The following is a 17,038-nucleotide window of genomic DNA, read 5'->3' as shown; positions in this document are numbered from 1 at the left end:
ACAGCTCTCTTGATCTCTTCACGAGTGTCAGAATCCAGAGCCGTTCTCTGGCCCAGAATAAACCAGGGACAGGATTATTTTTTTAAACAAAACAACATAAATGTTCTCCTCCTGTTGCAGAGTTGCTTTATAAAGCAGTCAGCCTGAGAGCACGGATATCCTGCTTTGCTAGCATCCTTTTTTAGGCAGCAGTATGATTAGGAATGACATGACAGGCAGGATTTGCTTGTTCAGCTTTGGGCACGTTTGGGAAGGAAACAGAACATCCCTGCACACTACAGCAGGAAGGACAGACCTGACAGGTTCTGACAGATGGCAAAAGCGTGACTGCATTAACATTTCATTCTCTTGTTATCTCACCTACCTGGGCACATCAGTGAGCCCTCTTTGAGAGGGCCAAAAGCAACAGAGGCAGGTAACCCAAATGCAAACAGCTTTAAAGTAACTCAGGATGAAACCACTCTGCTTCCTTTTCCTGATTCCTTCAATGTGGATGGTTCCCCAGGAACAGCACAGCAATCCCACAGAACCCACAGACAGTCTAATTCTATGACAGGTAGCTCAGAACTCTGCATCAGACACTTAAGTTCAGTTTAACTCACTGACTGTTTACCAAGGTGGCTGCAGAATTAACAGTGCAACTCCACTGCCAGTTAAAGCCCCACATTTGATTGACAACACGCACGAGGCAGCAGGTAAAGCTTCCCAAGAGAGCTCATCCTGTCCAGGAATGTGAGTGTCACCTGCAAAAGCAAGTGCCTGACTCATAGAATCCCAGATTGGTTTGGGTTGGAAGGGACCTTAAAGCCCATCCAGTCCCACCCCCTGCCATGGGCAGGGACACCTTCCACTAGCCCAGGTTGCTCCAAGCACCATCCAACCTGGTCTTGGACACTTCCAGGGATGGGGCAGCCACAGTTTCTCTGGGAAACCTGTGCCAGGGCCTCCCCACTCTCACAGGGAGGAATTTTTTCCTGGCCTGGCTGTCACTTAAACACAGACACCCCATAACCTCTCTCCCTTGGGTAAATTTTCCCCAGTAAATACTGAGTGAGAGAAGGATTTTCACAAAGCCAGTGTAGGATCCCATAAACCCACGGCACCAGGCACACAGATGGAGCAGCAGCATTGCTTCCCATCACCTTCCCCTCGACATCTCCACAACAAACAAACCCTTGGGTGGTTCTAACTGAATTTCAGAGCCCTCATTCATAAAGCTGGAGCCTCCAGCACAGTTGTGCAGGTGGACAGCTCCTGATTTCTACACCAAAACAGAGGGTTTGGGTCCAATTTACTTTCACCCAATGCAAGTTTCTGGGTCTCAGTATCTTGCTTTGCCAGCCCTGAGATTTAGGCAGCAGCTCTCTGCAGGACTGATGTGCAATGCTGGCTGTACTGTGGGGCCCTTCAGCTTGGAACTGCAGCCAGTGGGAGCCAGGACAACCAGCAGCTGCCTTCAGAGTCACTGCCAAACAGAAGGAATGGGGGAGATCCAGGGCCAGCAGTGGTTTCCCCACAAAATTGAGGTGGTTATTTCCTGGAGAAAAGAGGCTCAGAGGGGACTTTCTCACTTTCTCTAACTCCCTGATGGGAGGGTGGAGCCAGGTGGGGGTCGGGCTCTGCTCCCAGGGAATGAGGGACAGAACAAGAGGAAACGGCTTCAAGTTGTGCCAGGGAAGGTTTAGGTTGGATGTTGGGGGAAATTTCTTCACAGAAAGGGTTGTCAAGCATTGGAACAGGCTTGGTGGTGGAGTCACCATCCCTGGAAGGGCTCAAAAAATGTGTGAATGTGGCACTTGGGGACATGGTTTAGTGGTGAACATGGTGGTGGTGCTGGGCTGATGGTTGGACTTGATGATCTTAAAGATCTTTTCCAACCTTACCAGTTCTATGATTCAACAGCCATCCCCAAATCCAGGCTGGGACAGATACACAATGCCAAGTGAAGAGGAACAAACCAGTGCTGGGAAAAGGACACCCAGAAACACACATCTGGGAAGCCATTTTGAGGCCAGAACATGCCTCCAAGCCATGCCACAATTATCTGCCTCACGTTTACCCACAGAATTTACAAATAATCAGCAGAATTTGTGCTTCTGGGACTGGCTTTGTGACATGCTGTTAACACTGTCCCTGGCATGGGGATGGGCCACAAGACACCCAGGGGGAGGAAATGCCCCGTGAGATGCTCTGGACAGAAAAGCTGCCAGGACAAACTCAAGCCAGGTCCGAGGTGCTGGGTGATACACACCATGTAGTAGCCAGGAAGGAGCTTCTGTAGGAATTCAGCTTCCTTGTGCATCACAGTTTTTATGATGAATTCATCGTCGCTGGTGACGTAGAAGAGGGAGCCGCTGGCCCCGGGGTTGGACAGCTCGATCAGAGGCTCGTTACACAACGAATACTGGGGAGGAAAACAAGAAAAGGTGAAGTTTTATCCCCTCCTTATTGCAGATTGAGTTCTACACCCTCGAGGGCCTTCCCCTGCATGTTGTCTGCCTGGGAGATCAAGGGATAGCAAAGCTCAGGTGAGAACTATTTTCATTACAGGTTAGGTCTGAGCAGCCAAGCTGATGGACAATTTACAATTAGAGACCAAGATTACAGTTCAGAGCATCCCAACTGCTCAGAATCCAGCTAATCATGTGCTCTCAGGAACATCCAGCCTTCCTAATGACATCTTATCTGCTGCCATTGTGCCTGTGTGCACGTATCACATCCAGGCTCTTCCAGCACATCACCGCACGCGCAGACGGACACGGGATTTTAGGAGACCAGACAATCTGCTCAGGGAACCACGTCTCACTGTGCTGGAGGGAACCACCATGCACTGGCTGTTCTCAGCAGCCTCCCCTGGCCGTGTGCTCCCCTGTTCCAGAGGATTTTTACAGTCACACCTCACCCCCTCATGTGCTGGAGACATGTGAAAAGTCTTAGCCGAGGTGTGCAGCCAAGGGGGATCAGCTCTGTGTAAGCTCAGCAAGGGAGCTGAGCTGGGAGGACATTTCTAGCCATCAGGATGCAAACAGCAGGTCCTCAAACGAGGACATGCCCAGGAGCAGGGGAAAAAAAAAGGAGAAAGCACAAGCAGATGGACTTTGCAGCTCAGTGCCCACCCAGGTTCCTGTGGGGGCCGGGGGGGTTCAGGGCAGGATCACAGAGGTGCCCAGCCAGAGGTGAGGTGGGGAGAGGGAGGTGGGGGGAGAAAGGAGCTGATCAGAGCAACAAATTAAATGTTCCTCATTATGTACTGAAAACAGCTTTCAGCCCTGCACAGACTAACGATCCAAGACTTGATCAAGTTAATCATCTCATGCATAATTAAAGGCATTTGCTGCTGTGGCAGGCAAGAGACAATCAGGGGAAGCAGAAACAACAAATCAGAGCTGTGACCTTTGCAACTGAGGCAAGGCAGGCTCCTTGCCCTCCCAAGTTCTGAACTTGGCTGGCACAGGTGGGAATCACCACTACCCTCACACCAGGCACTGGCACAGGTTTGTTTCACTGGCAGGTGTTCAGCTACAACCACCCCTGTCCACAGGTGAAGTCAGACAAAAAAGGGCTGTTCCAAAAGGGGAGGGTGAGCACTCATGGATGTGTTTCCTTCCCCAGTTCACCCAGAACAGGACGTCACATATAGGCAAGGGCCCAAATTCAACCCCAGTGCACTCCAAGCTTGTACTCCAAGGTATTTGAAAACCAGCCTTTCCAGCTCTGAGGAGCTTTCAGAGCACAAGAACAAGCTGTGTTTTATTCCGTCTTTGTAAGATGATTAAAATAACTACATTCACATAGCTCTCAAGTGAGTACGCAAGGAAAAATTCCCATCTTTGTCCTCAGAGCCCCAGGGGACATTACAGGGTCGCACCCAGCAGAACACAACTCCTTTGGCTTGTAAACACAGTGAGTTATTGTTACCACGAGGACCAGAGAGGGAAGCCCATTGCAGGGTTTACACAGCTCACACTGTGTGCAGGTCACTGCTTCCCTTCAGAGCAGCCCAGCAGCTGCCACTCAGCAAACCCAGACGGGGAATAAGACAGTGGGTTGGGTTGGGAGGGATCTTAAAGCCCACCCTGTCCCACCCCCCTGCCATGGACAGGGACACCTTCCACTATCCCACGTTCCTCCAACCCCATCCAACTCATCCTTGGACACTTCCAGGGATGGGGCAGCCACAGCTTCTCTGGGTAACCTTTGCCAGGGCCTCCCCACACTGTGGTAAAGGTAGATAAATGAGGAAAGACAGAGAAATCAAAAAATGCATCCATACCAAATAATCATCTGGACGAATCCCAAAGAGCTCTCGGAAGTACCGGAAAGCCACCGGGGCGTAGGTCTTGAACCTGAAGTCGGCGTAGTGGTGAGCTGGGGTCAGGTTACTGCCTTCACTGCACAGAACACACACAGGGCCTCTGTTACCACCCACCAGACACCTACAGTCACACCAAGACTACCTGGTGTATTTAAGATGAACTGAGCCTTGCAAAAAGACATCTCTGGAACAACAGCAACCACCTCGTGTCTGTGGCAGGACAACAGGAAAACAGGTTTTATGTCATCTGCCAAAATCTATTTCCAGAGAGTGAAGGAACAGCCACTTGCCAAGGAGAATATATTTACATAGAGAATACAGCTTTTATGAGCTTTGTTTATTCACAGTTAAAGAGCTCCCAGAAGGAGTTTCTTCCATCTCAAACATTGTATAATTTCATGAAAGAAATTCTAGATGGGCAGGTAGAAAGACGAGCACGTAGGAAGGGTAACAAACTCGAGCACCCAGTACTGCTTCCCTGTGCTTCCCTACGAGCCAGTGCACTGCAGAATCCAACAATTCCCACTGTTCTGTTTGTATGTCATGGTGCAGATTTAAAACATTCACAGCATCCAACTCTGATCTGAAGACAGATGGAAGCTCTCTTGAAAAATCAGTGAGAAAAAGAAATAACACATCCGTTTTTTCTTTTACTCTTCTCCTTTACCTTGGGAAAAAAATGCTCTCCACCACATAGAAGTCCTGCATCAAGACATCTCTCTCTGGCTTGGAGCTCAGATTGCCCACAGTATATCCAATCCCCAGCTGGATGGCCCCCTTCAGAGTGGATGACGTGGTCTGGCAGAAGGAAAAGAGCAGTCAGTGAGCATTTCACAGGAGATTATGGCAATAACATCCCCTGTATTTACAACACAGTCATGTCTGTGACTTCTATGGGGTTGTCTCGGGCACTACACACTGCTAACCAAGGTCACCCAGCTGCTGAAGAGATGGATTAGGGCTCCAGGTTTGCTGTTGGCACGATTCTGCTGTCCAGGGGTGCTGCGTAAAATCTCCATCAGATTGGTAACTATTGGGCCCCAACTTCTCTCAGTCTGTCCCCCACACTTGGCTGCCACCCCCACTCCCCAAACCCAAACCTTTTTGTAGGTGGTTTCCCCAGAAGCATCCACGCTTCGATGGCCAATCTTCTTCCCTTGGCCAGGCTGTCCTGGCGCTGACGGTCCCTGCAAGGAGAGCACGGGGGTGAGGATCAGGGCAGGGGCTGAGCTGGGCACCAAGCACACCCAGAGCAGCACAGGCACAGCCACACTCCCACCAGCTGTACTGCACACAGGGATCACTGCACTGCTGGAAAAAACCCTGCAGAGTGCCAACAGGTGCAATGGCACCTGCAAACTTCACAGTTTGAATTATCCTTCCACCCCTCAAGAGTTCGAACAGCAATACTCCACCTGACACCCCCACTGCTCCCTGGGCAGAGCCCTCAGCCAAGAGCTGGGAAAAGATCCAGTTGCCAACATCCCCTGGTGCTTGACTGTGGTTTCCCATTGATTTACAAGTGATGTATTAAATCAAACAGCCCGAGAGGTTTGTTCTTAAGAACCCCACGCCCTCAGGTGTCACACCAACACCTCACGCTTCACTGGAGAGATCAGAGGCAGCTGCCAGGGACAGCCCAGCCCAGCCCTGCTCCCACCAAGATAATCCAGTCAGCAACATCTCATCAGTTTGTAATTCCAAGGCCGAGTCCACGTGGGATGAACCGCAGGAACGGCTCTTCCACAGGCTTTGCAAAGAGTTCACAGAAATGCTGCCAGCACTTCAGGGTGACAACAAACCTGCTCCTGTCCCCTTCTCCTCTCCTGCCTGAGTCTGCCTGGGCCTTTCTTTGCAGACCCAGGAGGGAGCAGATCGTGGTGCTCCCTTTAACAACCCAATGTAACCATGTTTTGGGAAGTTCTGTGCAGCTCCTCTTGCAGCCCTGGGCGTAGGGACCCTCTACTCCATCACCAGGCAATGTTTCACCCGCTCCCAGGCTCTCTGCCAGTCGATCCCAGTGGATCCCAGAGCCCAGCAGGCAGCTAGAACTGCTGGGGAGCCACCAGCACCATTTTGGGGTTTGCTACGTTGCAGAACAGCTTTGGATCTTCCTTTGAGCAGCACAGAGAGATCCAAGGTCGCTTCCCAAGTGACCCTGTTCTATCCCTGTCCATTTTGAGTGCTGCACAGACCCAGCTCTGAACCAGTGGCTCCAGCAGACAACAGATAATTTTGCTCAGACTAAGAAGTTCTTTGTGCTTTAGCTTTTAATCAAGAGCCTGCAGCTATTTCTGGTCAAACTGCTCGTCCTTCTCGTACTAAGGGGCAGCCTGAGTTCTCCTTCAAAAATCCCATTTCCTACCCTGCCTTATTAGCCCATTGCTCCTGAGCACTCCTTCTCCCAGCAGCTGGGATCAGCTTATCCTCTCCTTCCAGCCTCTTCCCAGTGTGCTGGATCCTGCTCCACACAAGCTTCAGCAGTGCCATCCTGCCTCACCAATGGCTCATCATCATCCTCACAAGGTGATGAACAGACACAGGCAGTGGGCAGGGACAGCCACCCTAGAACTGCAGTGACAAAAGCCTCTTCCAGCCTCTTGCTCTGCCTGTGGCTGTTTCCAGGGCAAGGAAAAGTGGGGCTGTTGGTGCACTGAACCAAGCAACCAACTTCCACAGAAGTTGAGCTTCCCACTACACCTATTTCTGGGGAGGCACAAAAGAATCAACTGTCGCATTCCTGGCATTTTTTATGGGAAGATTTTGCTATTCTTGTGTACAAATGCTCATCATCCCAGGTGAGGAACGGGAAGGGGCATGTCAGAAAATTTGATCAAATGAAAATCATTTGAACATGATGCTCTAAACTGAGAGTGTGGGCTTCAGGGAACAGCTTTTAGGCACAGAGCCTCCTACTAGATTCCCTGCTGCCAACTGTGGGGAGTTTTGCTCCAGAAGGTAACAGTGACTCAGAACCTGTGACCTGGAATATCTCTGAGAGGAGATCAGTCCCTGGAGATGTTCCCCTGTTTTAGTGCTTGACAAATCACAGCCTCCCTGACTCGCTCCCAGGAGTGGGTGAGACCCAACACAGAGTCCCTGAGATGCCCCAACACACAGATTCTCCTGTCACCACCTCCAGGTCCTGGGTGCCCTGAGCCACTCATGTACAGGTATCGTGGATCACGCAGCTAAAACTGGCCACATGATGGGCACAACCCCTCCACCACCCTCTGTGCCTGTGGTGATGCCAACACAGGGACCCTGCAGACCTGCCACTGATTTTATTTCTCCCAAATAACAGATATCAAATTTCCAGTCATCTCATATGTATTACGAAATCTAGTTTTGCTAACAAACAAACAAACAAACAAACAAAACAAAACAAAAAAGGCAAGCAGAAGTGTTTTCTAGAGCTCTGTGTTCTCATTTCTCCACACAGGACTGTCAAGCCCAGCCTTACAAAGCTCACCTCAGTTACAGCTGTCTTCTTGGGGGCCTGACCTGCAGAGAGAAGGGAAGAGGATCAGAAAAAGTAGGGACATCAGGAAAAAAAACCCCAACAACCCAACCACCAAAGCTCCAAGAAAATGGCCCAATGTCTTTTCAAGCCTTTAGAGCATCTGGCTTTGCTTGGTTTTCAGCTTTACTAGTGCAAGGATCTGAAGGTACAGGAGTCACCCAAACAATTTCACATTCAGAAGCACAAAAATGCACATTTTTTCCCAGCAAAAACATTTCCTAGAGGCTTCAGCAGAGAGTTCTCACAAAGCCCTGCTGCCCCATTAAGCAAAGGGTCCACACTGTACTGGAGAGTCAGTCTGCAGAAGCCCAGAGAGACACTCCTGAAGCTGCTTTCCAGCCACTCAGTAGGTACTTGACAAACTATATTGATAATTGAATCTATTTATAGAATCCAGTGTTCAAATATATCACACAAATGAACGCATCATTTATCTTTACTGCTGCCTTGGGAGAAGCCACCGCTGCTGCATTACAGCCAACAGTGAAAATTAGGGTTTTGCTCTCAGATATATAATCAGAGCTGGAAACACAGGCCCAAACCCTCTGACACGAGGACATCTCCCTTTCTTAAGAAGTGGCTTAATTTCACAAGAGACCATTGAGTGGAGCTTTGAGTCTTCTACTCAAGAGGGGTATCTACACTCAAACTGGGGGCAGGTCCTTCTCCAGGGGGAGTGGATGTCCTCCAGCCCTCCTGGCTGGAGAGCAGGAAAAGCCTCAGAGGATCCAGACAAATTTCTGCTGCTTCAGCATCCCCTCCATTTTGACAATAGTTTACCTGGGGTACCTGCTCAGCCCCCTCAAAGACAAGCAGGGCTTGTTTCAGAAGGAGCCTGAACAAGAAGTTGGGCATAACTTCAGTACCTGAAGGGGCTCCAAGAGAGCTGGAGAGGGCCTGCAGTGACAGGACAAGGGGGAATGGCTTCCCACTGCCAAAGGGCAGCATTAGATGGGACACTAGGAAGGAATTCTTCCCTGGGAGGGTGGGGAGGCCCTGGGACAGGTTGCCCAGAGAAGCTGTGGCTGCCCCTGGATCCCTGGAAGTGTCCAAGGCCAGGTTGGATGGGGCTTGGAGCAACCTGGGCTGGTGGAAGTTGTCCCTGCCCATGGCAGGGGGTGGGACTGGATGGGCTTTAAGGTCCCTTCCAACCCAAACCATTCTGGGGTTGGATGATAATGGGAGCACGATGTTCTGCAGATGACAACACCACCAGGGAAGTGTGTGAGTCAGCTACATTTTGGGAAATATTTCAGACACTGGGAAGCAAATAAACAACAAACCCAGTAACGTTGCTCTGTTTTAAACTGTGCTCCCAGTGCCCAAGTTCTGCATCAGGAAGAGAATCACAGGACTGCAGCGAAGCTCTGCAATCCCACTCCCTGCACTGCACAATCCCACCTCAGGCAGCAGGAGGGCAGTGAGTGGAGTGGGACCCCGAGGGGGCAGAGCAGCTCCCCCCCTGTCACCCACCTGCGCCGGGTCCCCTCAGCTGATGGGGTGTCACTGACACGGGTGGGTGACACACCACAAGTGACGTGAACCTGTCACTCCTCCAGCTCTCCAGGACTGCACCAGCACGTGGCTCAGGACCACTGTGAGCTCCAACTGTGATGAAAAATTAGTTCTTTGGCCTAAGCCAACACAATTCTGTGATTTTTGAACAAAACGCCCCGCAATGGCCTGGAGAGCAGGAAATAAGGCACTAAGTGAGCATTTAGCTAATGAACTTTCAGGACACGAGCTGGAACAGCAGCTCCAGACCACTGGGGAATCCAAAAGGGGAAATGCTGCTCCAGATTGAACACTGGAAATCGCTGGGAACACACTGTGGCCAAGAGCCCCAGGCCAGGAGAATGTGCTCTCCTGCCACGGCTGCCACTGCTCTCCCAGCGCACTAATCTCGTTTCTGCACTTTGTCACAATTCCAGAGCAGGAGATTATCTTTAATTTTGTGATAATTACCACAAGCTGCTTTCATTCCCAGCTTTTAAGTGTCTGCTGCTGTACACGTACCAAATGTGGAATCAACACCAACCGTCCGCATGAAGGAAAGGTACCGGAGGTGAAGAACCACAGATCTCCAGGAGAAATGATGCCTGAGGTGGGCAAGAGCACCCCCAGCAAAACCTCCCCCAGCCCACACCAAAAATAAAAAAAATCAGCTCTATAAAATCAACTTATCTAGGCAGAAAATGTAAAAATCTTCCACTGGTTCCTCCGTGCGTGGCACACGGCCGTGCTCGGCTCCAACAAGCTGACAGATGGCCTGGCAGAACCTGATTTAACTCCAGCTCCGGGGGTTACAGAGCCACGAGACAGCGCTGGGGTTTGCGGGAGCTGCTGCGGGAAGTTTTGACACTTAACGAGATAATTGAAATGATTCTTATCCGATTTGGGGCGGCTTAGCCAGGGCGTGCTCAGAAATGTGATGGATGAGCAGCTCCAGAGGGGAAACCCCGGGATGAAACCCCAAGTTCCTGCCCTGCCTGCAGCCCGTGCCTGGGCTCTGCCGGGCGCTTCGAGCACGCTTGACCTGCTGCCTTCAGTTCTGTTCTCATCTGTGCACGGCTCTGAGTGACCCTGTCCCAACCCTCGAGCTCCTACAGAGCCTCTGAAAGGAATGCTTTGGTTTTGGATGCAGCAATTCCCATCTCAGATTTAACTTCTGTTTTTTCCGTATTTCTCTATTCACAGGCCATCCCCACCACGGCACCGACACCCTGCAGGACAGGCAGGGAAACCTCTGCACCTTGTCTGACACAGGAAAGGGCTCTCGAGCTTCAGCTCTACCAGCCAGAGGAGCAAAACCCCCACAGGATGAGGGTGGGGAGGCCCTGGCACAGGTTTCTCAGAGAAGCTGTGGCTGCCCCATCCCTGGAAGTGTCCCAGGCCAGGTTGGACAGGGCTTGGAACAACCTGGGCTAGTGGAAGGTGTCCCTTCCACTTTCTTCAAAACCAGCTAAGGCAGGTTGACTTGCCAAAGCCCTTTGTTATCAAAAGAGTCATAAGAGGTTTCTGTCTACTGGAAAGGAATTTCTTAAGACAGTTTACAAAAATCCAGGATAAGCCTCGTTTAAGTTCACAGAATCCTGGAATATCCTGAGTTGGAAAGGACCCACAAGGATCACGGCGTCCAACTCCAGGCCCTGCCCAGGACACCCCAACAATCCCACCCTGTCCCTCAGAACGTTGTCCAAACGCTCCTGGAGCTCTGGCAGCCTTGGGGCCGTGCCCACTGCCCTGGGGAGCCTGGGCAGTGCCCATAAGATCTAATAAAGCAGTTTTCTTAATAAGACAGGTGTATACACACACACACACACACATTTATAAATTGTAACTATTTGATATTTTATGATGGCCTAGAGAAGTCAAAACAAATCTGAATAACCAGTAGGTTTATCTGGACTCCTTTTTAAGATCAGAACTGCTGCAGTATCTTTAATAAAAGCTTCACTTTAATAAAGTGTTTATGAGGATATACAACATGACTGCAACTAAAAATATGTGAGAATATAAATGCCACATAAGCTCCTCAGCAGGAGGCTGCACCAGCAGGAGTCCCCCAGAAATCCAGCACGCCAGAGACCTGCAGTTTGCCACTTGCTCCCAGCCTGATCTAGTGGAAGGTGTCCCTGCCCATGGCAGGGGATGGAACTGGATGAGCTTTAAGGTCCCTTCCAACCCAAAACATTCTGGGATTCCGTGAAATCCTGACACGTCACACACTCCCCGAAGGAGATTTGTATCCCATTTTAGACTTTCTCCATTGAGAACAAGAGAATGTGACACACCTGAGCAACCCACCTGGACAACAAGGAGAGGTGGAGGCTGTGACCAGGACACTGCAATTCACTGTTCCATCACACCCCTCAAACACAGACCTGCCCAGGTAATGCCTTATGGGCAAAATCAAAGCCAAGACTGCCAAGACAGGAGCTGTGGAAGTTAAAGGCTCCACACGTGAGTTGAAATACAGAGAGAAAGGCTGGAAATGAAATGCATCCATCAAAAGAGGCAGCTGATACTGCCTGTAAGGGACTGCTAATAGAGACAAAACCAAGGGGGAGTGGGGGAAGGCAATTCAGCAAGTCATAGAATGGTTTGGGTTGGGTTAAAGCTCATCTTGTCCCTGCTGTGGGCAGGGACACCTTCCACTAGCCCAGGTGGCTCCAAGCCCTTTCCAACCTGGCCTTGGACACTTCCAGGGATGGGGCAGCCACAGCTGCTCTGGGCCAGCTGTGCCAGGGCCTCCCCACCCTCACAGGGAAGAATTCCTTCCCAATCTCCCATGTAACCCTGCCCTCTGGCACTGGGAAGCCATTCCCCCTTGTCTTATCACATACCCTGGTCCAAAGTCCCTCTCCAGCTCCCTTGTGAGCCAGAAACACCGGAGTTGGGAAGCAGCCCTGGAGCCAGCACAGCAGCCAGTCCAGCTCCCTGAGGGGCTGGCACGAGCACCAGGCTGTGTCCAAAGGGAGAGGCAAAAGCAACTCTGAATTTCTTCTCATACTCAGCACGTGTGGCTCCAGCTCCCAGCACACAGAGCTGGCAGCACAGGACAGTCCTGGAAGGGGAGGAGACACCACAGGAAGCAGGAGCTGGACTCTCAGCAACCCCCTGGAGAAGGCAGCTGAGAACAACCTGCCCTTCCCAGGCAGACAGGATCACCTCCTGCTGATCATTTAACACATCTTCTTCCCATAAACCAACGCGATTTGATTCAGATGAGAAACGTCAAGGAAGGCACAATACTAAATACAAATTTGGGGTTTTTCCCCCCTTAAATGTGGCATCTCTTGGCAGAAAGAACTGCTCTGCACCTTAGGCTTGGATCGCTGCTCCTGCCATCCAGAGAGCTTGGAGAAATAATACAGAAATAAAGCAATCTGAGATAAATTCTGCTTGTTATATAGAACCTACACATAGCTTTGCCACCTAAAAGTATCTATTTTTCCCTGGAGCACTGGCTGACTGATTTTTGGGATCATCCACACAAAACTGGTGCTGGTTGAACTCAGCCCACTCTCTCTCCAGTCTGGTTCATCCTGTCCATCCCTGTGCTCAGGCAAGGCTGCTTCCATCCCTGTGGGCAAGGGAGGAGAGACCCAGCTCTGATGCATCTGCAGCGCAGGTAGCTCCACATTCCTCAGGATACTTTAGCCACCATCAAAAGTCCAGCAGCTATTTGCAGACAGAAATGCTGGCAGCACCGGGAAGCATCCAAACTGGGCTACCAGGAGCAGCCAGAGGTAAGTAATCCCATTTAATCCCACCTTGGCTGCCCTGCTCTCCTCCCTGTCCCCTGCTCGCCGCCCACACTGGATCCGTGCCTTGTTCCAAGCATCCAGGAGCCACCTTCACTCTGGGGAGGGAAGATGACATTGGCACACCAGGATCTGCTGCCCCAGCTCCATGTGCTGCACTCTTCCCATGGCCTTTGTCTTTGTTTATCTGAGCAGAAACTTTGGTGACAGGGACGGCAAGGCTTGTTCAAATAAATGGCTCCTACAAATGGCTTATACAAATTAAGGGAAGGAGTTTAATGTGCCAGCTGGGCAGGCCAGGGCTCTGGGGCACTGCTGTGGTACCTGCTGACTGCAGTGCCACCACTGATCCCTCCTTTCCACCCTGGGTAAGGACAAGCTCTTCCATTAACCGGAGACAGGCAGGCAGGTGGGAGCCCCAGTCCTGCCCCAGCCACCCCCTCAGGTTTCTGACCCTCCAGTCCTGCCCCAGCCACCCCCTCAGGTTTCTGACCCCAAGACTCCCCAGGGATCAGCCACTGATCCTGTATTCTACAGCCCAACTCGCCAATCAAAGCAAACTTCCAGCTTATGGAGCATCAGCACTGCCAGGGATTGCCACAAAGGGATGATGCTGCAGTAAAGGCACCTACCAGCCTCGTTTATTTTTGGGTTTATGCAGAAACTCTTTCTGCCTCAGAAATAAATCCATTTATCCCAGCTCAGGAGGCAAGGCAGAAGATGAAGATGCTGATGGGGAGTTAACACATCCCTTCCTCATCCTCAGCTGCTGGTGTCACTGCATCCAGGGTGCAGCATCCCAGGTCCAGCCCCCCTCGGGGAGCTGAGCCAGGACATCACCGTGCTGGAGCGTTTCCTTGACAACTCCCGGGAAAAGCGCTTACTGCGCCCAAGTCCAATTACGGCGAGGAACGAGCAGGACAAGAGCAGGGAAATGAAATTTAAAAAGCACTGATTTGTTTTCTTGTTTCAGATCAGCTGCCTGTAGGAAAAAGGGACAATTTCGGAGCGCTGAGCCCAAAGCGTGTGACACAGTGTGACAAAAAGCTAAACAAAAATCCCATCAGGAGCAGCACACAATAGCTGCCACCCGGCAGCGGAACAGGCTGCAGCCTCTCGGCTCTGTAATTATGCAATCCAGGGGGATGTTCGGGCAAACATCTGCTCCATGGGAAAGGTGCAGCCTTATCTGAACACAGTGTTCCTGCTCCCTTCCACGCTCCGGTCACAGGAGGATTGGGGAGTGGAACAACACACGCTCCCCGGCACGTCCCCTGTGGGCAGCGGGGGCAGGAAGGTGAAAGGCTCCCAAGGTCACGCACCCGGCAGTGCCTCTTCCCAGCCTCTGGCTTCTCTCCTTATTACAACCTGCAAGTCCAAATCTGCCTACCAGCATTCACAACAAAGCCTGGTTGGGATTAGAGACAGCAAACGTGGCAGCAGGAAGCGTCACCTCTGCAGGACAGAGCCAGCTCTGCCCCTGTGACGACACAGAGGTGCCACTCTAAAACCACGACGCCAATTTAGAGCGAGGCCGTAAAAGGCTGAAGGACTTTGAAGCTACATTCCTCACAATCATCCAGAACAGCCAGAGCAACGTCCAGCTGCTCCTTACCTTGGCTCAGGGGCAGGATAAGCTTCACATTCCCTACTAGCAGGTTCCAACCCACTGACTCCACTCACTGGAGCATCTCCTGGCTGCCCAGAGCTGAGGTTCAGCAGCGAGAGGACATAGAACCTCCTGTTGCCTTTCCAGTCATGTTGCAAAACCACTGGGGACCTGAACATAGCACATAACCCCCAGGCAGCCTCTGGGACTCTTTCTGCATGTCCAGATGGAGTTTCCAGCTGCCACAACGTCCCAGAGAGTTGTTTCCCAACCCCAGGTCACAGCAGCACAAGACAGCGAAGGAACTAATTTCCCTCCTTCGTTTTCCAAGCATCCCTATCTCCCTGCCTGGAGGCTCCTGCTGAGAAGCAGGATCCAGGACCTTTAACGTGTCCTACCTCTGTGCAGGGAAGGATGCTCACCTCCATCCTCCATTATGCTGCTCTCCCAGTGCCACTAATAAAGAGGGAGAAGCTCGACCTGACTAATCCGAGGTTACACTCTGCCTGCCAGAGTCAGAACAGTTCTTCTGCCCCCAATACCCAGGGTTTGCAGCGTGGCACAGCTCAGGACTTTGGATGCTTGGGGCTTAAGGTCAGCCCTCAGCATGTCCGACCAGGTAGGGATTAGAGCTGCTGGAGGCTCTTTACCAGCAGACCTTGGCAAGCTCCCTTAGGAAGTCCCTGGCTCTGTGAGGCCACCTGGAAGGCAGGAGCCAGGCACAGGACAGGGAATTGCTGGCTGGAAAAAGGATACATTCACTGTAGTCAACCCCAAAATTACTTACATTAATAAAGAGCACAGGATATTGTTACTGAGAGGGCAAACCCCTCTTTAACTAGTGCAGGAGGATGTCTTGGCACATCAGCTTGGCTCCCTTTCCAACATTCTTTCTCTGGGTATCCCAGAAAGGATCTCAGCCTGTCTGAGGAGAGCACTGGCAAGGCAGAATCATTGCAGCTGCTTGCAGGAGCAGCACAGCAGATTCAAAGAGTGTTGGATTGCAGGCTGTATGAGAGAGTGACAAACCATCCCCACAATTTTATCTCTCACAGAGGTTTCTGCACCTCTGATCCCAGAGGGATAGGCCAGATTACTCATCACTTCCACCATTTAAAAGTGTTTTCCTATAGATCCTACCTGAAAGAGAGCTGATCCCTTGCTCATTCACCAGCAGGAATAATCCTAATCTATTTTAGTCTGAGAATAGAAGAACACAACTCAAGAAAGATATCCACCTCCACAAATTTTCCATTTTCTGACCTTCAAAAAAACATGTTGAATTCCTTACTACAGTCACAGCAGGTAAGGAAATCTGCCTGAAGTTTCCCAGTAACCACCTACCACAACACCAGGACACAGAGAAGTCACCACAGCCAACACATCTTTAAACCCGTGGGATCCCAGCATCCCAACCAACAGCAATCTCCAAAGGGAAAACAGCTGCTCTGTCTGCAGGCCACCCTTCACACGTCACCCTGAAGATGCACCTGGATTTTTAACGAGTGGGGTATTTCCTGATTTACCCCGTAGCCAAAGCTGCTCGGCTAAATCCTCTAAAACTTAATTCCACTCTGGCTAATGTCACCTGACAGAGATTTTCTGAGGGTGCTCAAGCACTGGAGACTTGAAAGGGGATTTCAGTGCAGGGTTATGCACAACATGCGTCACTGGAGATAAAGTCCTTGTACTCAGCCTGATGTGAGCAGCCAAGTCCTTCACCAAACACCCCTCGGTTGCCACAGGTGCTGCTGACAACACTGCAGGAGAGATCTGCACCCCAATGCTGAGGAAAGGTCTGGGTGGGAGAGGAGAGGGGGACATCTGTAACTTCTACCTGTTTCAAAAACAGACATCCAGGCAAAAGCAGCAGGTTGAATTTCCAGGCCTGTTTCTAGAGTGTGGGTTTGTGATACAGCCCTCAAAGGGCTCTACACAACTCAGACACGGTTTTCAAGTTGACCAGGTACCACTGAAAATTAAGAAAACATGCTCAGAATGGCAGAGCAGTGACACATCTTTGTTTGAGAGATCAAATGTTGGACTTGGTGATCCTGGAGGTCTTTTCCAACCTTAAGGGTCCCATGATTTTATGATCTACCTCTAAATAAAGCCGAGTTTTTGGGGATATAACATGGAGAAACCCAAGCTCTCCAGGCTGCAGGACGGCTCATCTGAGCTCGACCGGCACCAAGTGATCAGAGATTTCTTGGCCTCGTTCAAAACTCACTACCCCAACTCTGCTGCTTCCCCTCAGCGTGTCCCCTGCCTGCCCCCCACCACTGCCTGAGCCCTTCCTGCACAGCTCACCCAGACCCTGCACA

The 17,038-nt window shown here is 51.1% G+C and overlaps 1 protein-coding gene across 12 annotated transcripts in view; it reads right to left on the bottom strand.

Annotated features, from left to right (window-relative positions):
* Positions 1-17,038, bottom strand: part of PIP5K1C (phosphatidylinositol-4-phosphate 5-kinase type 1 gamma) — a 49,922-nt gene that overhangs the window by 17,283 nt on the left and 15,601 nt on the right. For 11 of the 12 annotated variants that reach the window (XM_027705145.1, XM_027705140.1, XM_027705147.1 and 8 more), the window contains exons 2-6: positions 7,788-7,819; positions 5,416-5,502; positions 4,983-5,113; positions 4,274-4,391; positions 2,252-2,404 (exon numbers count right to left, since the gene is read on the bottom strand). In XM_027705145.1, the coding sequence (XP_027560946.1) occupies positions 2,252-2,404; positions 4,274-4,391; positions 4,983-5,113; positions 5,416-5,502; positions 7,788-7,819 (521 nt within the window). Of the gene's footprint in view, positions 1-2,251; positions 2,405-4,273; positions 4,392-4,982; positions 5,114-5,241; positions 5,318-5,415; positions 5,503-7,787; positions 7,820-17,038 lie in introns of all 12 variants that reach the window. The other variant, XM_027705141.1, reaches the window with a different exon arrangement.

Source organism: Neopelma chrysocephalum, unplaced genomic scaffold (assembly GCF_003984885.1).
Source record: "Neopelma chrysocephalum unplaced genomic scaffold, ASM398488v2 Primary Assembly neopelma1_320, whole genome shotgun sequence".
NCBI lineage: Eukaryota > Metazoa > Chordata > Aves > Passeriformes > Pipridae > Neopelma > Neopelma chrysocephalum.
The sequence above is the reverse complement of the archived record's forward strand: the minus strand, read 5'-3'. Positions and strand labels throughout refer to the sequence as shown.